General features: G+C 42.4%; 1 protein-coding gene across 1 annotated transcript in view; it reads left to right on the top strand.

The window, feature by feature from the left end:
* Positions 1 to 20,853, top strand: part of TGM2 (transglutaminase 2) — a 52,337-nt gene that overhangs the window by 14,452 nt on the left and 17,032 nt on the right. Inside the window, exons 3-10 of the mRNA XM_044299924.1 lie at positions 6,483 to 6,725; positions 8,774 to 8,892; positions 12,873 to 13,001; positions 13,236 to 13,413; positions 13,488 to 13,623; positions 13,768 to 13,871; positions 14,563 to 14,802; positions 17,619 to 17,903. Coding sequence (XP_044155859.1) covers positions 6,483 to 6,725; positions 8,774 to 8,892; positions 12,873 to 13,001; positions 13,236 to 13,413; positions 13,488 to 13,623; positions 13,768 to 13,871; positions 14,563 to 14,802; positions 17,619 to 17,903 — 1,434 coding nt within the window. The remainder of the gene's footprint in view (positions 1 to 6,482; positions 6,726 to 8,773; positions 8,893 to 12,872; positions 13,002 to 13,235; positions 13,414 to 13,487; positions 13,624 to 13,767; positions 13,872 to 14,562; positions 14,803 to 17,618; positions 17,904 to 20,853) is intronic.

Genomic DNA, 20,853 nt, shown 5'->3' with positions numbered 1-20,853 from the left:
ATACAGAAGGGGACAAGTTGATCTAGAATAGAAAAAAATAGGTTATATCCAAAATAATTTTATTATAATTTAGAAGATAAATAAATTTTGTTGTTTAAAGGGGTCTTCCAAGATATTGGAGGCCTATCCTTTTCACAAGGTCACAGCGCTCCTGTGAGCACCTCGGCCTCCTCGCAGCTTACCAAAAACAGCACCGTCCATCGTATAGCCCCTGTGCTTGGTGTTGCAGATCAGCGCCATTTACTTGAATGTGACTGAGCTGCACCTAAGCCACATGAACATGAAGTCACTGGCCTAGGAAGACGCCTCAGAATAGGTCATCAATGTCAGATCGGCTCCCAGCATCCCCACCAATCAACAGTTTGAAGAGGCCACGGTGCTCTGCTGAGAGTTGTGGGCTCTCTAAACAACTCATCGTTGGGATTGCCAGGAGTCAGACCCCCCGTCCCAACATCTGAGCATAGGCCATCAATACTAGAATCTCAGGAAGGATAAACTGGTCATGCCATCCACGTGGGATGCCCGGGCGCTGAACTGTCCCGACGTTATCAGTATGATGTTGAGGTGACCTCTCTTTCAGTCTTTGAGAGGTTTGCTACTATGGAACCTGAACTCCTGGTTGCTTTATGCATCAGTTTGTACCCACTTATTTTGCCATCTGCTGTAACCCGGCTGGTATAAATTCATTTTTTTTTTGAGTAATAGGTCATTTTTAGCACAATTTAACACATTCAGCCTGGATAGACAGTAAGAAGTGGAATACCGCTGGGGGTTAACCCAGTGGCGTTGCTAGGGCTGGTGTCACCCGGTGCGGTAGAAAATGGTGTCACCCCCCCTGGGACGAGTCACGTAGGGGACGTCCATCAAGCTCCGCCCTGCTGCCGCCGCGCCGCTGACATCCCTTCACTGAGCCTGCCGACCAACCCAAGCGGTAACCCACACTGCCCCACATAAAAAATATGCCCCCCACACTGCCCCACATTAAGTAATATGCCCCCCCACACTGCCCCACATTAACCACTTCAGCCCCGCTAGGTGAAACCCCCTTCATGACCAGGCCACTTTTTACACTTCGGCACTACACTCCTTTCACCGTTTATCGCTCGGTCATGCAACTTACCACCCAAATGAATTTTACCTCCTTTTCTTCTCACTAATAGAGCTTTCATTTGGTGGTATTTTATTGCTGCTGACATTTTTACTTTTTTTGTTATTAATCAAAATGTAACGATTTTTTGCAAAAAAAATGAAATTTTTCACTTTCAGCTGTGAAATTTTGCAAAAAAAACGACATCCATATATAAATTTTTCGCTAAATTTATCGTTCTACATGTCTTTGATAAAAAAAAATGTTTGGGCAAAAAAAAAATGGTTTGGGTAAAAGTTATAGCATTTACAAACTATGGTACAAAAATGTGAATTTCCGCTTTTTGAAACGGCTCTGATTTTCTGAGCACCTGTCATGTTTCCTGAGGTTCTACAATGCCCAAACAGTAGAAAAACCCCACAAATGACCCCATTTCGGAAAGTAGACACCCTAAGGTATTCGCTGATGGGCATAGTGAGTTCATAGAACTTTTTATTTTTTGTCACAAGTTAGCGGAAAATGATGATGATTTTTATTTATTTTTTTTTCTTACGAAGTCTCATATTCCACTAACTTGCGACAAAAAATAAAAAATTCTAGGAACTCACCATGCCCCTCACAGAATACCTTGGGGTGTCTTCTTTCCAAAATGGGGTCACTTGTGGGGTAGTTATACTGCCCTGGCAATTTAGGGGCCCAAATGTGTGAGAAGAACTTTGCAATCAAAATGTGTAAGAAATGACCGGTGAAATCCGAAAGGTGCTCTTTGGAATGTGGGCCCCTTTGCCCACCTAGGCTGCAAAAAAGTGTCACACATGTGGTATCGCCGTACTCAGGGGAAGTTGGGCAATGTGTTTTGGGGTGTCTTTTTACATATACCCATGCTGGGTGAGAGAAATATCTTGGCAAAAGACAACTTTTCCTATTTTTTTATACAAAGTTGGCATTTGACCAAGATATTTTTCTCACCCAGCATGGGTATATGTAAAATGACACCCCAAAACACATTCCCCAACTTCTCCTGAGTACGGCGATACCAGATGTGTCACACTTTTTTGCTGCCAAGGTGGGCAAAGGGGCACATATTCCAAAGTGCACCTTTCGGATTTTGCAGGGCATTTTTTACATATTTTGATTGCAAAGTTCTTCTCACACATTTGGGCCCCTAAATTGCCAGGGCAGTATAACTACCCCACAAGTGACCCCATTTTGGAAAGAAGACACCCCAAGGTATTCCGTGAGGGGCATGGCGAGTTCCTAGAATTTTTTATTTTTTGTCGCAAGTTAGTGGAATATGAGACTTTGTAAGGAAAAAAGAAAAATCATCATTTTCCGCTAAAATGTGACAAAAAATAAAAAATTCTAGGAACTCGCCGTGCCCCCCACGGAATACCTTGGGGTGTCTTCTTTCCAAAATGGGGTCACTTGTGGCGTAGTTATACTGCCCTGGCAATTTAGGGGCCCATATGTGTGAGAAGAACTTTGCAATCAAAATCTGTAAAAAATGACCGGTGAAATCCGAAAGGTGCCCCTTTGCCCACCTTGGTGCAAAAAAGTGTCACACATCTGGTATCGCCGTACTCAGGAGAAGTTGGGCAATGTGTTTTGGGGGGTCATTTTACATATACCCATGCTGGGTGAGATAAATATCTTGGCAAAAGACAACTTTTCCCATTTTTTTATACAAAGTTGGCATTTGACCAAGATATTTTTCTCACCCAGCATGGGTATATGTAAAATGACACCCCAAAACACATTCCCCAACTTCTCCTGAGTACGGCGATACCACATGTGTGACACTTTTTTGCAGCCTAGATGCGCAAAGGGGCCCAAATTCCTTTTAGGAGGGCATTTTTAGACATTTGGATCCCAGACTTCTTCTCACACTTTCGGGCCCCTAAAAAGCCAGGGCAGTATAAATACCCCACATGTGACCCCACTTTGGAAAGAAGACACCCCAAGGTATTCAATGAGGGGCATGGCGAGTTCCTAGAATTTTTTATTTTTTTTGCATAAGTTAGCGGATATTGATTTTTTTTTTGATTTTTTTCTCACAAAGTCTCACTTTCCGCTAACTTAGGACAAAAATTTCAATCTTTCATGGACTCAATATGCCCCTCACGGAATACCTTGGGGTGTCTTCTTTCCGAAATGGGGTCACATGTGGGGTATTTATACTGCCCTGGCTTTTTAGGGGCCCTAAAGCGTGAGAAGAAGTCTGGAATATAAATGTCTAAAAATGTTTACGCATTTGGATTCCGTGAGGGGTATGGTGCGTCCATGGGAGATTTTATTTTTTGACACAAGTTAGTGGAATATGAGACTTTGTAAGAAAAAACAAAAACAAACAAAAAATGTCCGCTAACTTGTGCCAAAAAAAATGGCTGAATGGAGCCTTACCAGGGGGGGAGTGATCAATGACAGGGGGGTGATCACCCATATAGACTCCCTGATCACCCCCCTGTCATTGATCACCCCCCTGTAAGGCTCCATTCAGACATCCGCATGATTTTTTACGGATCCATGGATACATGGATCGGATCCACAGAACGCATGCGGACGTCTGAATGGAGCCTTACAGGGGGGTTATCAATGACAGGGGGTGATCAGGGTAATCAGGGTGATCACCCCCCTGTCACTGATCACCCCCCCTGTAAGGCTCCATTCAGACATCCGCATGATTTTTTACGGATCCATGGATACATGGATCGGATCCGTAAAAATCATGCGGACGTCTGAACGGAGCCTGACAGGGGGGTGATCAATGACAGGGCGGTGATCAATGACAGGGGGGTGATCAGGGAGTTTATATGGGGTGATCAGGGGTTTATAAGGGGTTAATAAGTGACGGGGGGGGGGGTGTAGTGTAGTGTAGTGTGGTGTTTGGTGGGACTGTACTGTAACCTGTTCTACCCTCTGACTCACTGCTCTTTTAACTCAAAGAATCGAATGAGTCACAAACTTTTAACTTGTGACTCATTCGATTCCTTTCTATTCTGACTCCCTGCACTTACTTGTGTGACTCAGACGACTGGAGTCAGAGAGCTGCTGGTGTGCTGTGCTTGCCTTGCCCCCTTAGCTCTGGTCGGTGATTGGTTGGTGGGCGGGGAGGGGTGGGGCTGGCAGAAGCCAGCTTCCACTCTAAGCTCATATTACGCTCCTCCCCGTCCCTCCCTCAGGCTCCCTGCTGCCAGCGTCTCTGCATTTTCTGTGTGACTGAGCTGAGCCGTTTCAAAACGGCTCGGATCAGTCAAGGAGAACTCCGGCGGCCGGCGGGTGACACCCCATCAGACTGGTGTCACCCGGTGCGGCCCGCACCCCCCGCACCCCCCTCGCAACGCCACTGGGTTAACCACGTGTTGCTCTCAGCGGCAGTGAATTCCAGGTCATTTGTGGTCACCCCTTATGGTTCATGGTTCCTGATTGCTTTAGCTGATGCAGCTGTGTACATGCGTCTTAAGAGGAGGGGGGGGGGGGGGTTATGACCTTGCTGTTTCCATTGCATAGATCAGTTCCCATCCCTTATTACAATGTCAGGAAATAAAAAGACACATTGTACCGCCCTGTGAGTCAAACACTACATAGCACGTAGCTATCTAGGAGCGGGTTATTCATATGATTCCGTATTCTTTCCGCCACCCTGCATCCATGCCGCAGGCCTTTCATCAGACGGCCTGTTGTCTTCTGGCAGGGAAGCCCCCGGGCCTGAATTCCTGGGCTGCCTGGCCGTATTATCCACAAGAAGTCATTATAATAATATATAATGAGATTGCTGTCGGAAGAGGTAAACCTACATGCATTTAATATCCATGTAAAAATGGCATTTCTAAAAGATCTCAAAATGCCTGTTTTGATTATGATTATTATGATTATGATTTCTCAGAGTCTGAGCAGAGCTGCTGTGAAAACCACTCTATTATATGTCCATTCCGGATCTCATGTTATTACGCTTTCTCTTAAGGGGACCACTCGCTTTAGATGGGATAGGATGAATGAGAGCAATACTTACCCATCTACGTTACCCCCTCTCATTCACATGTATGCTCGAGTCACAGGTAGGCCCCATTCACACAACCGTATCCGTGTTGCATCTGCATTTTCTGTGGCCCCCATTGAATTCAATGGTTCCGTGGTCTGCATTTTGAGGACAAGTATAGGACATGTTCCATCTTTTTACAGAATGGATTTACCGCATCTGTACCGTTCTGCAAAAACAATATGTCTGCAAAATGTGAACCATAGACCATTTGAAGTTAATGGTTCCACAAAAAAGTGGGGACCGCAAAATGGACGTGGTCATGTGCATGGGGCCTTCGTGGTCAGTAATCTGCTGTCAGGCACCATTTGGTGTTAGCATATCAACTAAGAGAACATGGGATTAGACATTACAATATGGAATAAAAGTAGACGACTCACTTGGGGAACCTAGGATATAAATGACAAGGATGGAAATATATTCGATAGATTCAGGGCACACGCAAATATACTCAATGAAAGTATTTATACATGATTCTCCATTGTCTCAGCAAAAATAAAAATAAATCATAGTTTCAAATATTGTTTCTCAGATGAATGACAACGTTTCGGTCATTTTTCAGGTATCATCAATAGGTATTAAGTTGGGATATGCCGCTGAGACGAGGGGGATGTATAAATATAAACCGAGGACTCTCACTTCTCTGGCGCCAACAGAAGGGAAAATTCAATATAATATTCAAAAATAGTGAGGTCCTACAGGAATTAATTTTATAATATTTTTATTGGTAAGGAATATTTGGTAATAAAATATTGTATTTTTGTATTTTTTTTATTTCATTTTTTCACTTTTATTTTTGTATATTCCTAACCAATAAATATACTATATAATATATTCCTGTAGGACCTCACTATTTTTGAATGGGATTAGACATGTTGAAGTCAAGCATGCTTGATCCTTCTTTTCCTTTGGAAGAGACTACTTCATACTCATTGGATCGTTGGTCAACATTCAGCTAATGCGTATGGTCACTGTTAGACTCTGTTTAAACATGGATTACTGTATTTCCGCTAGGTTTTCATTGCCTTTTTTAATAGTGAAAATCCATTTCAAAGTGAAATAAAAAAATTGACAAACCCATTTTATGTCAATAAGGGGGGAAAAAATGAATGAACCATGAAGAATTGCAGCAGATGTGGCAGGTGGCTAATAAATGACTATAAGGGATATCAGTTGTAAATGTGGAAGCCATAACATAGTGTGAACAGAGTCACAGGACTTCATATTAGTTCTGTGATACAATACCCATTGAAGTCTACAAGGCCATAATGTACCTCTGTATGCTTTGATTCCAAACTGTTATTTCTGACCGATAAATACGGAATCCAACTTCTTTGATTTGAATTTGTCCTTCTTTAGGTCCATGTCCCTCTGAAGACTTTGGCACAGAAGCTCACTTTAAGGTGACAGACTCCTTGCAGGAAGGTGAATGGAGCTCCACAATAAGCAGTGTCGATGGGGAAAACCTTGTTTTGTCTGTCATCTCTCCTCCTGATGCCCGAATTGGAAAGTACGCCCTCTCCCTGGAGACTTCTACAGGAACTTCAGAAGAAAGCTGCAGCCTTGGAGAATTCTTCCTGCTCTTTAACCCCTGGTGTCCAGGTATGAGAATATTACTATTGTAGAATTATAAAATGGTCACTAATATGCAGTCAAACCTACAAGGTGTCATATCCATCATTCCTTCAAGACTCCTATGTGCTTCCACTGTAGCTGTCAGGGCTGTCTCAGCACCAGGCCAACCGGAGTAGATGCCCATTTCCACTTGGCTTGGTGGTCATGGCTTTACACTGATGGTGTAGACATGGGGTTTACTGTGACTCTGTCACTCAGGAGTCCACCTGGAGCCAGTCCAGATACCTGTCCATGTTTTTATTGCAGTTCAACAGGCCACGCGTGAATAGTTGTAATCTCAATCTTGTCCCAAGTCGCAGAAGTATGAAAATGTGAAATCCATGTGCTTTTCAGGAGAGCAAAAAATATTACAATGCAATGAATCGAGCCAATAAAATTATTGTTCAGTTTCTCTTTTTTATAAATTTTCTGGTAGCACCCTCTGCTGTTTATCCTTCTGGTCCACCTACTCCTGCTTTCAATGGTGGACTAACATGCTCAGTAGCTTCTTTGCTCCCCTAAGGGCTGGCATGGTGACCTCATAGAAAAGCAGGTGAAGTGGTCCAGACACCATTTATTCAGTCTAAATTCATAGACTTATACTGTATAGCTATATCTCTCTCTGGACCAGTGGTCCCTAACCAGTGGCTCACAACCCCTGCTGTGTGGCTCGGGAGCCCTAAGTTATGACCGTATGTGCTGGCGAATTACATTGTTGCAGACCTATCGTAGATTTACCACTAAGCAATGCCAATTTGGATAGTATAATACTAGTGGGTTATATAGAAAAAGAGGAGTGTAGCAGCTCTCACCTGCCCTTCCTTTAGTTGTGAGCACGGACAGCCCGTGTCAGGTGCGGGCGGCAATGGAGAAAAGAAGTTGAGAAAATCCAGGAGCTGGATTTTTTCAACTTCTTTTCTCCAGTATAATACTAGTGTTACATTTCCCACTGGGACATTTATCAGCAAATGTTTGCAATTTCATGTTTTTGTTTTCCACATCCCCAAAAAAATTTCTCCTCTGCTTTTGAATTGCCTGTTGCTCCCGACCATCAAGAAAAGTTGAGTGTGGCTCACAACATAGCAAAGATTGGGGACCTCCATTCTAGACAGTGGAGGAGGAAACTGAGGGGGCATTTGATGCCATATGTATTTCTGGGTTATATGTGAGGGACTATTTTCTATGCAGGAAGGGGTTAACAGGAACTAATTTCAATGCATCCTGGACCTCCCTTGCAGGTGCTTGATGAGCTGATGACCACCCACAGAAAAGGAAGTAAGTCTCCCAGATAAGTGAGCAAAAACAGTTTTAAATGTGTGATATAAAATACATCTCCTGAATAAACCAACAAGTCCTAACAAAGAAGGAACAAATTAGATGTGTCCCTCACAGTCTGTTAGCTCAGTGCAGACCCCAGATAAAACTGCATCTATGCTCCACTGCATCTATGTACAAGCAGAACGGAGCGGAGAAACTTGAGGAGGGCGCACTGCGCATGCGCAGCCGCCCTCCATTCATTTCTATGGAGCCGCCGAAAATAGCCGAGTGCTGGCTCGGCTATTTCCGTCGGCCCCATAGAAATGAATGGGAGCGGTGGCCGCGCATGCGCTCCCATTCACTTCAATGGGAGAGGCGGGGAGCTGCGCCTGGTGGTGGACGGACCCCGGGAAACCCGGGGTCCTCCAGCCACAACTCTCCCCGGCTCCGTTCTTCTTGTAGGTGCGGGTCTGGTGGCCAGGACCTGTGGGAGCCCCCACAGGCTAGTGCAAGTACGACCACCACTGCTGGATTGCAGCGTGGTCATAACCATGGATACAAGCAGTGTATAATGTGATGGAAAATGAATCCAGCCAGCAAAGGAAGCAATATGGATAAAAACAATACATTAGTTAGTGCCTTGTATTAACTTTCTCTATATGAAAAAATCCAATTGCTCAAGTGAGACAACCCCTTTAATTGTATTTATATGATTAAGCTCTGACTGATGTCCCAATGCACAAACCTCCATACACCGTGTAACTATCTCATTTCCTCAGAGGATTCTGTATACATGGAGGATGATGAGCAGCGGACAGAGTACGTTTTAACACAGCATGGGATCATCTTCCAGGGAACTAAAGACTCGATCACCACAGTTCCTTGGAACTTTGGACAGGTAATTTCTTTTCTTCCTCATTTTACTATTTCATTTAGGCTATCTCCACAGTCACAACCATTTCTTTTACTCTAGTCCTAATGCACCTAAAGTGAAAAGTTGAGATCTATGTGTCTTCACGGTAACAGACTGCAAACGGTGTAGTCAGATCCTAGTCATTCTCGTTTTCAGTTGTCTCCTTGTGCTTGCTGACCTACTCTATCAAATATATCTTAGTATGAAGGACTGTATTCACTGAAAAATTAAACCTACTTTAAAAATTTACTTTTAATGGATATTATTTAAGATAAATCCCAACGACAATACAATATATATATTAAAGTAACTGCAATTAGATATCTAGCATGGAACATACATATGGTATGCAGTATCTCGGACAAATGTGTCACACTAAATCAAGAAATGACCACTTACGGTTACCGATATGTAGTACTCAACGGTTCAAAGTAGGATCCTAGATCCGGATTCCAAGATTCCTGGTCATCAGATTCAAATTGCGGACACCAGAATCCCGGATTATCGGTATGTAGTACTCAGCTGGGTACTACATATCTTAAATAATATCTATTAAAAGTTAATTTTTAAAGTAGGTTTAATTTTTCAGTGAATTTCAGTAATATACCTAACCCAAATATGCATTAAAACTGCTGTGAAGTATGAAGGACTGTATGATGAAACTTCACTGGGTTGGTAGTCTGTTGCCATGTAGACACACAAGTCTGCATAGGAGCTGTATGGATATTAAAACAATAAAAGGGCGGCAAGATGAATGTTTTTCCCAATGGTTATTCAGACACTCATGGCTGGCATCAGAATACTCTTCTTATGTGGTGCCCAGAGGTGTTTACAGAAACAACCGTGCAGGTTTTGCTATGCTGTTTTAGTAACTCCTATTCACTTGTATGGGAGTTACAGAAATGGTGTAGCACATCCACCTCAATTGGAGCCATCACATACAATGAGAATTTCAATCTCAACCTTGAATGGTTGAGCAGTGAATACCCCTCTGAAAGATGGAATGTCACTAGGTGAGCAGAGCACCATCTGATCAGTAAGGGTCCAACAGCTTGGACTCTTATGATCCCTAGAAGGAAGAAATGATGGCACTAGGCAAAGTATGGCAGCTTCTTCAGATTTGCTCTACACATTCCTACTCTTGACCTAGAACTATATAAAAACTGCAGTTCATCAGAATTTTTTGTCATCGGGTTTTAGTTTGGAATTGTGCATGCAAAGAGAAACTGCCGAAGGCCCTAGGCCAGGCATGGCTAACCTGCGGCTCTCCAGCTGTTGTAAAACTACAACGCCTACCATGCCCTGCTGTAGGCTGATCCCTGCCCTAGGCCCTTTGTTTTAAAGGTGGAAGGTGGTGTCTGCATTTGGACATCTGCTAGGCATATGCCATGGCGTACTGTGGCCGGAAATCCTCTTTAATTGGTTCCATAGATTATCTACAACAGCTGTAAAATGGTAATTGAAAGCTTGTGTTTGCCCGTAAGTGTAATTCACTTTACATCCTGGTATTGAAAATAAGATTTCCGATAATATCTCATGGATCTCAACTGAAATGGATAATTGTGTTGTCCGGTAACGCCCTGGAATCAGCTTGGTGTATTTGGAGAATTAATATGAGGCTTTCTATGTAACAATAATATGGGTGATGTATGATTCTACACTAAATTATGGTTCCTCAGTTTTTTCTATGGTGGCCATGAAACCACCTCTCTGTTCATGAGGGTATCCAATAAAATGTTAAAAGCAGATATTTGGTAGATCCAAAGAAACTGTGAATATATTCAAAATATTCTTGCTTTCACATTGTCATCGCGCCTTAATAACGGGCAAGAATAAGTTGCCTTAATGTGACCCGGTGTCCTCTTATGACATATGAACCTCCAGAGGCCCTCAATACATTGTTGTCAGGTCTCATTGGTGTGTAGTATGGATGTGGCAGCACGATGACACTAAGCAGATATTCTGTGTAAGCGTTAGGACCAAAGTCTGTTCTGTTTTTGACTTATCACCAGTGCCTCAGCTGTTCCCACTCCCCGGGTGTCTTATCTGCTGTACACATGCAGCCACATTCCATTTCTGCCCTTCTCTATGTGCTCAACGTTTTCTCAGGACAAGCATCGGGCTTTGCGCAATTGCAGGACAGACACCTGAACGTTGGTGGCTTGCCATGTTAAGACAAGACTTTTTATTCCATAAAAGGTCTTGGACAGATAGCGGAGTCACAGGGAGATTATTCAGCCTCATTGTAAGGTCTCTCTGATGAAATGTAAACTTTAAGTGTCAGGGTGCATCGTGCAGTCATTTAACAACACGAACCTTCAGTAGCCTAAAATTTCTTAGAACAGTCATATAAGGGAAGTAAATTCCTCTGCACCAAGCTGCTTAGAAGAACATAGTTTATGTAGCAACCTCACTGATGAGAAATGACTTGGACTGTGTTGTAGACACGGTGACTATTTTCAGTGTTAAACATGATTATAAAAACGACTGTCTACTTTCTTCCAGAAACAGCACTGCTCATGTCAGCGAGCTGTATCTGTTATATGTATCTGAAGGGAATGGGATTGAGCTGCAATACCAGACATAGCCCACAGACAAGAGTGGAGCTTCTTCTGGAAGAAAGTGGACATGTTTTCTAATCTCATACTACTACAGTATTACATTTAAGTCCTACAAGAACATCCCTACTTAGAGCTCTTTCACATTTGCGTTTAGCTTTCCTTTCTTCTAATCAGTCAGAAGAACAGAAAAATAACTGGTCCGTCTTATTTGAGCATCAGTTGTGTATAAAGTCCTGCATGAACCTTCAGGCTGGGTTCACATCTGCGTGGAGGAGGAACAGACTGCCATAGTTCACCATATCCAGCACCACCGTGCACCGCCGCGCACCGCCGCGTCCCCATTCATGTTGCCTGTAGCATTTTTTGTCCAGCTGAAAGCCGGCATGTACGCCAGATACAGTATAGTTACCAGATTACAGTGCCAGAGTTCACAAAGCAGATGTGAACCGCGCCTTAGTCTGGAGATGTTCATTCACTTCTATGAGAGAGTGTTGTGGGCATGTTCAGCTTTATAGCAGCCACATGGACCATAGTAACCTTTAGTCTGGAGGAGATATTCATTTACTACAACATGAGACTGTTGAGGGCATGCTCTGTGACCTATTATTGTACAGGGAGGGGGAGGAGGTGTTCCTGCCTGTGATGATAATGACATAACTTCTGAGGCGTGATCTCTACAGAACAGAAAGTGTCAGCCTATTATAAGGCTTAGTAGCAAGAGTGAAAACTGCAAGATTATTTTTGATTTTTTTTTTTATATAGATCAATAGTTACTGATATAGAAAGTGGCATTTTCAAAATATGTTCAACATAAAAAAATAACTTGATATACAAAAAAAAACTATTGATATATCAGCCCTTTAAAGTGCTACTGAACTTTGCAAAAATTTATAGGGAAATATGAAATGTTTTGATCATTGGAGGTCTGAGGGCTGAGACCACCACGCATTGCTGAAACGGGGTGAGAGAAGCACTCACATACTGCACTCTCTCTCCTCGTTGCAGTAGACAGAATCGAGACATGCACATAGAGTTCTATTGAGCCAAACTCATGCAGACAAAAGAGAGAGCGTGGTACGTGAGCACTTCTCTAACTTCATTCTAGAGATAGGTGGGGGTCTCAGCACTTAAACCCCCCAATTCAAAACCTTTCATATGTCACCATGAAGTTTGATATGTCACTTTGGAAAGCTCAGTAACCCTTTAAATGTTAACCTAATTACCAAACAATGAGAGCAGATGTAGGGAGATAATCCCTAATACAACAGTTATGAAAGTTTCAATAAAATGCATAAATGCTCATGAGATATAAACTTTGTCAGACAAAAGTTCATAGGGAATTTTTTATAGCTATAATGAGCCCTAGTCCACTTTTTATGTGGTATGTTCCTTTGTTTTTACTAGTTTGAGGATGGTATACTGGAAGCATCTCTTGAGGTGTTAGACAACAACCCCAGGTTCGTGGAAGATTCCACCACTGACTGCACCCAGCGGAATGACCCCGTGTACATTAGCCGTGTCGTCAGTGCAATGGTGAGTTTATAAATCATTAAACTGACATACATTTAAGAACTGTTTAGAATTTAGAACATTTCAGATCTTTAGACAATAGAAGGAAAATCTTTCTGTGCCCATATCTCTTAAACCTTTGTTTAACCTGATCAATCCTGGAATGAGATTTCAATGTGCTGCACCTTTCATGATATAGGGTATAATTTGGCAATCCCATCATGTTGATACCTTTGGGATTCCTCCATGATCCTACAGGTGAATTGTAACGATGACAATGGGATCCTGTATGGGCGTTGGGACAACGCCTATGGTGATGGAGTAAGCCCCATGTTCTGGATCGGCAGTGTGGACATCCTAAGACGTTGGAAGAAGCGAAGTTGTCAAGCAGTGCGATACGGGCAGTGTTGGGTTTTTGCAGCAGTTGCCTGTTCAGGTGAGAAGAATGACAATAAAAGATGAGAGGAAAGTCTTTCAATGGGTAACAGATTAATTTATGTTGTATTTCAGTTCTAAGAAGTCTGGGGATCCCAGCCCGGGTGGTTACCAACTACTATTCTGCACATGATACTAACAGTAATTTGGTGATTGAACAGTACCTAGATGATCAAGGGAAAAAACAGAAGAAGCAAAGAGACATGATCTGGTAAATATTGGGTTGGCAATTAGGAAAATCACTATAGCTATAGAGTTATTGCCAACTGTCTCATTGGCAGTCATGTTGGTAGATTTATTTCAGGACAAAAGTTTTTCTCCATTGACAAGAGATTTTTCTAACTTTTCTATGAAGGAACTTCCACTGTTGGGTTGAAGCCTGGATGAACCGTCTTGATCTTCCTGAAGGATACGATGGCTGGCAGGTTGTTGATCCAACTCCTCAAGAGAAAAGTGATGGTAGGAATTTGAATCTTTTCTCCTAGTTTATTCCAACACACATGCCTGTTTTCAGACTGGAGCGCATGGTGCTTGCCTTTCATAAAAAAAAAAACTTCGGCTGCTCGTTCCATATTTTGTCTGTTAAGATTTTGGTGCCTGCAGAGAGTGATAGCCACCTGCAGATACACACTGCTCAGAAGGGTTCAGGGCAAGCCTAACTCAACCTTGGGCCCGTTTCTATGACAGATACACCCTTTGAACATGACTTCATTAATTCTTACATATACTGTTTAGAAGCCACTCTAGTCAGTGGCTTACAAAAAAAAATTGCTTCATAGGAAAAATAGGCAAATATGGTCCTCAATTTTAGTGCCAGGTTTTGCCACCCAGAGGTATGTTCCACACCATTTATGCAACCTTATGGCCAATTCCACTTCCCCTGTTTTTAAAAATAATGCAGTTCTTCTGTAGAGGGAAGATCTGAACAGGTTCTGGCCACCTAATAAACAAGGGAATGGAACCAACCAGGATTGGAGCCGCTCTTTTGAAGGGCTACATGGGTTGTCTTTGATACACTTTTGGTTCCATGTAACCAAATTCTTACGAGAAAGAAATATTGAGTGGAGATACTCCAAGTAGACTATTATGGATGTTTACTCCATTTCATCTGTAACTATACCACTTGTTTAGACCTTCTCTTCTCTTACAGGTGTGTACTGTTGTGGCCCCGCTCCTGTTCTCGCTATCAAGGAAGGTGACCTTGCTATAAACTATGATGTCCCATTTGTGTTCGCTGAGGTGAATGCAGATGTGATTTACTATGTACAGCAGATAGATGGTACTGTCAGAGAGACAAAATACACTGCGCAGGTTGGACAGAAGATCAGCACTAAAGCAGTGGGAAAAGACTCTCGGGAGGACATTACACACAACTACAAGTACCCAGAGGGTGAGTGAAAAAACTATAAGTTGTATTCTGTTTAAAGGGGACTTATTTGCATGGCAGATTTACAATGAAGTAATAGGAAATGTAATATTCCTTCTAACAGAAATGGCAATTTCTCTTTACTCTCTAGTAAATGTTCTGCGATCCTTTCACAGTTAGGTGGAATATAGATGACTGTATTAAAAATTATCCGTGGTGCACAGTGAAGTCTGTATGTTCTTGTAGGACATGGACCTGGTGACCACCAGAGGCAATTGTCTTCAAGCCAATGCCTTGGGTTTCTCCATATGGAACAGAGATGTGAATTGCATCAATGACTTCCATGGGTCTATGTGCAGTGCAAAAATACTACTGACTGAATCAGGCCTTACATTTAGAGTATATGCCCACAAATATATTATGGCTTCATACAACCTTGTACAGAGCTGTGACATGGCATCTATAGACGTTTTGGGGGGCTTTTTTTTGCCAGATACCATAAAAGTCACTATCGAACACCATATTACAGCATTATGCATAATGGAGTACTATACAGTGGCACACAGAGTGCCCACAACTCCATAGTACAGGAAGTCCTGTGCAACTCTGCAGGCTCAGCACAAAAAGCTCTGTTGTGTGTATGGAGCCTTATATCATTACTAATATAGTAATATAATAATTACAACTAATGGAGAGTAGATAATTTTCCAGACACTGGATATACATCTTGGCTGTTCCTTAATTATATTTTATGAAAGACACATTACAAAGGAGTCCACTATTTTCTCAGATTATCTCAGCTTGATGTGCCAATGCAGCAGCCCCAGGAGCAGATAAAGGATGGTAGCTGTACTCACAAATAACAGTGGCAATCCTCACACTGGCACTCTCTGGAGCCATGCAGTGACAGGAGGGCAAACACTTTCTTCCATTGGGGGCACAATCTTTGGGGCTCCTGTCTAGTAGAAGTTATGGTGCCCTTGGTGTTAGGTGCTGGTCTGGGTGCAAGGCAGTAGAACAGCTGAAGTGTCCGGCGTCTGGTGGAGTCAGTAACCAGGCCAGTTGGTGTAAATAAATGTAAATTTTTAGTGCAATTGGGAATAGTAGTACATCCAACAGTACAATTCCAAGTAGTTGACAGTGAAATTCCTCCCAATAGCAACATATAGACAGCAACAATGATTGAGGTTGTAGTACTCCGTCTTTCTGTCTCTCTCTTTCTCTAAAGTCTTTAAACAGAACCAAAGGCGGCAATGAGGTTCTTATTATCTGTTTCTGCAATCCTGGGCTGAGAGGTAGAGATTAAAGGAGTTTTCTAATAAGGCTACTTTCACACTCTCGTTTTGGGGTGGATCTGTCATGGATCTGCAAAAACGTATCCGTTACGATAATACAACCGCATGTATCCGTCATGAACGGATCCGTTTGTATTATCTGTAACATAGCCAAGTCATGAACTCCATTGAAAGTCAATGGGAGAAGGATCAGTTTTCTATTGTGCCAGACAGTGTCAGAGAAAACGATCCGTCCCCATTGACTTACATTGTGTGCCAGGACGGATCAGTTTGGCTCAGTTTCGTCAAGCGGACAGCAAAATGCTGCAGGCTGTATTTTGGTGTCCACCTCCAGTGCGGAATGGAGACGGAATGGAGGCAAACTGATGCATTCTGAGCGGATCCTTTTACATTCAGAATGCATTAGGGCAAAACTAATCCGTTTTGGACCACGTGTGAGAGCCCATGACGGATCTCACAAACGGAAAGCCAAAACGCAAGTGTGAAAGTAGCTTAAAGGGAGTCTTTCACCACAATTTGCTCTTATAGACCACTTACATAGCACTGTAGCATCACTATAGATCAGTCAAATGGTACCTTTGTATTTTTGTTTGGATGTTCACCAGGGGCAAAAACTGCGCCGGTGGGATATCGGCCAGTACACTGGATGACGTAAGAGGCTTACAGGGCGGGTCAAGCAACAGGCTGGGGGGGGTTATGTGAGAAGAAAGAAGAGTGGTCTGGGCACTTACAGCCCGAACACTGCCCCTGGGCACTTCACAGTAATTACCCTTTAGCAAAAACCCTGTTCTGGAGTTTTACTCTTATATGCATTGTCAGCTGTGAGACCTTATAGACAGGGATGTGGCTTTCCAAATAATGTTCAATCAACTGAATGTACCACAAGTGGACTCCAATAAATGTGTAGAAACATCTCAAAGATGATCAAGAGAAATGGGAGGCCCTCAGAGCTAAATTTCAAGTTTTCCCTTTTAATAAATTTTCAATTTTTCCTAAAATTCTGTTTTCACTTTCACATTATGAGGTGTTGAGTCCAGATTGATGGAGGGGAACTTTTTTTTAATTTTAGCACAAGGCTGCAACATAACAAAATGTGAAAGGGTCTGAAGGCTTTCCAAATGCATTTACGGTAATAGCAAGTGGTATATTCAGACAGAATGGATGAACTTTAGCTGCGGGGCATCTGGTAGATTTGATGTGATGAGCACATACAAGCTGAGTAGCTCCACGGCTCGGCCCACGCTATTGCTGTGTGCTGTTCTCTTGTGTATTTGACAGAAAGAATAACATAGCCCGAGGCTCTACTCCTTTTGTCAAAAACATCAGAAATCCAAAACAATGCATTGTAAGTCAATGGAATCCATCGTATTCTGTCAGAACTGGTACGGCCCTGCTAAGAGCTATGATGATAGTGTGACATTTTTAATTATTGGGATTTGCACTAAATCTGGAATTATTACCACCTTTCAGGTTATCATATTGGCACATAAACACTTATGAAGAGTCGTTGATTGATTTTTTTTATCTACCTTTTCTGGTACGTAGGTTCTGATGATGAAAGACGGGTCTTTGAAAAAGCAAATGAGCAGGTGGCAGTTCCTCGAGTACAGAGGGAGCAAGTCCCATATGCACTTGACATGAAGATTAACGTGTCCGAAAAGATGGAGAAGGGTAGTGATTTTGATGTGTTTGCAGTTATAAGCAACAATACAGAGGAGGACAAGGAGGGCAGGTTTATGATTTGTGCACGTCCTACCAGCTACACGGGTGATGTGGGGCCAGAATGTGGAAAGAAGGATCTTCTCAACCTCAGCTTACAGGCAAATTCAGGTAATGGAACCAGTTTCTTTCCTTTTATTGTTAGTGTTTTAACTGGTAATCATACAGTATTAGAAGAAACCTATTTAAAGGGGGGAGGCATTCCGAACCAAAAATAAATATTATCATATAGCTCTGTTATAATCTATAAGCTAGCCAGATACACAGGACCACGTGCCATTAAGGGAAATAGGATTAAACTGCAACAAGGGCTAGCCTACATCCCTGGTGGCTTTAAGCAATTAAGTTTTTTTTTGTCTGTATCCCTGGTGTTTTGTGGCAGTGAATGGGTTAATGTTTACCATGCCTGATGGCCAAGGGCAATGATGGGGCTAACGTAAGAATCCCTGGTGGTCTATGACAGTAAAATGATTAAATTTAAGATCCCTAGTGGATTGCAGTGAAATAATTAACGTCAATATTCCTAATGGTCTGGTGGAGTGAAGTAATTAATGTCAGCATCCCTGCTGGACCAGGGCAGCAAAGGAGTTAATATCAGTATATCTCATGGTCTAGAACAGTATTTCTTGTAGTCTTGGGCTGTAAATGGGTTAATGTCTGCAAACTCTAGGGCACTGAATTGATTAATGTAAGAATCTATGACAGCCAGATGGTTAATTTTTACATTAAGGCCTCCTGCACATGACCGTATGGCTTTTTCAGTGTTTTGCAGTCCGTTTTTTTTTTACGCATCCGTTGTTCCGTTTTTTGTTTCCGTTGTATTTCCGTTTCCGCTCCGTTTTTCCGTATGGCATATACAGTATACAGTAATTACATAGAAGAAATTGGGCTGGGCATAACATTTTGAATAGATGGTTCCGCAAAAAAACGGAACGGATACGGAAAACATTCCTTGAGAGGGCACCAGATTTTTGTAAAGCATGTCAGCACTGCTACACACTTAGAGGGAACAGTGCTCACCTTACCAGTCTCCCCAGGTTCTCTGTTGGTCTCTAAATCCTGTTCCCTCCTGACACAGGAAATGTGATGGCTCGGCCAAATGGCCATTGCAGTGATCTACCTCAGTCATCATTGGTTGCTAGCAGTTCCATGTCAAGAGGAACTAGTGCAGTACTCCAGAGGACCACTGCAATGTTTTATTATTGCAAAAAGGGTTAATTCCATTTATTTCATGCACTTTGTATCAGTATAAGTCAAAGTAGCAGTTAACTCTATTAACTATTTTCTTTATTATACGTTATTGGGTGTCACCCCACCTGGGACATTATATTTGGTTGCTATTTTTGGTACTTATATTAGTCCAGGTCCAAACTTAGGGCCACTATTCCACATAGTTGGAATACTTCCCCGTGTCAGGGCTATCCTAGGGCCATCAGGAGGCACGAGACATGGGATTGCCCCTATCGGTGCGGCTATTCCGTTTGCAGGTAGGGCGGCAGTAATAGGGCCAGTATCTGGGATATACCCCTATGCAATGTCTATGAGACGTCTGCCTACCCTCCTACAATCATAAGTCATTGGAATAGTCATTTTGCATTCGTTTTTGAATTTCTTTTTGATTTATTTTCTTTTTATTGTTCTAAGGGTGTATTGGCTTTTATTATTGAATTATTAAAGGTTACGTTTTAGAATAGTGGGTTTCCTGTGAACATGCCTCTGTCTGGTTAGTTTTTTGTAGTTTAGAATTCATTCTGATTTGGGCTGTGGACAGTTTGTGGGCCTAGCAGAAGTTGATAGCAAGGAAAGTACATTTTTCTCCAGTAAAAACACAATTTCTATGGAGTGACAGGATGCCGAGCAGAGTAATTGTGCCAGGAGACTAGACCTAAGGGAAAGCAGGATAGATAACCCCAGTCATATTTGTAATTGCAAATGTAATGCTTGTTTATGGCTATGGACTTTGATGCCTGTGGCGATGGTATACAGCTGCGGTGCCCTCCACACACACAATGGATTGCCCATCCATTTGAAGATCTGCAACCCGCTGTGTGAACTGCACTATTGATTGTGAGCTTTGCATGCCTGTGTTTAATTTGGAAACATTGCAAAGTGTACTTGTGAGACTCAAGGACTTCTACTACTATCATTGCCTCTGCCTATACACAGCCATTGAGAAAGGCAAGCTCTGTAAAATACAGCAGAACTGCCCCTGATATATGCTTGTGCTGCATCACTTAACATCTGCAGTAAAAAGACTGTTCATTGTTATCACTAAACTGGGCCTGGTCATTGACTCCCCCATCCATCCTCCGGTCTCTGCTTCTAACCTCCGGCATGGGATCGGCGAGGCGTGTATGAGTCACCCCATAAAGTAAATGCAGTCCATTTTGTGCATTCCCTGTACCTAGTTTATTTTCCTAATTGAGTACTATGGGTGGTGGAGCTTTGTTGATGTTGGGTGTTCCTTCTGTCGTCTGTGCTGTATTCACAAGCAAGCAAACTGTAAAAATGAGATTTCCATTTTACGGTACTGTAAAAAAATCAGGAACATTCTGGACATAACATAAATGGGTGTATGTTCAGGATATGGGGTGTGCAAGGAAAAATCTGTTTCTTCAGATATGACACATTTCTTTCCTACCTCGTTGTAAACCAACCATTCCCAGAAATACTAGATCAGTGCTCAATTGATGCTGGGGCAGAAATGTACTGCACTTTCAAATTCCCATGTACAGTAGCACGAGTACAGCATTGCCTTCATTCCTTGTATGGTTGCATTGTAGAGGAATTTAGATAACTAATTCATTTCTTCTTTTTTTGGGATTCAATCTCTGGCTTTAGAAAAAATCTTTTATGGTTTATCAATCATATTCTCTTTGTTGGCTCACAGAGAGTTTGATGAAGTTTATGCAGTGCACATTCTTGTACACAGAGTGTGTGTTGAGATTTATGCAGTGCACACTGATGGTTCCTTCTACCTAGTATGGTTAGAAGTTCAGGAAAGGAACGCTCATCTCATCCTAGTGGTTATTAAGAGTATTTCTCCCTCTGGAGGACCTGC

This window comes from Bufo gargarizans, chromosome 6, assembly GCF_014858855.1.
Source record: "Bufo gargarizans isolate SCDJY-AF-19 chromosome 6, ASM1485885v1, whole genome shotgun sequence".
Classification (NCBI taxonomy): domain Eukaryota; kingdom Metazoa; phylum Chordata; class Amphibia; order Anura; family Bufonidae; genus Bufo; species Bufo gargarizans.
This window is presented reverse-complemented; position numbering and strand designations above follow the sequence as displayed.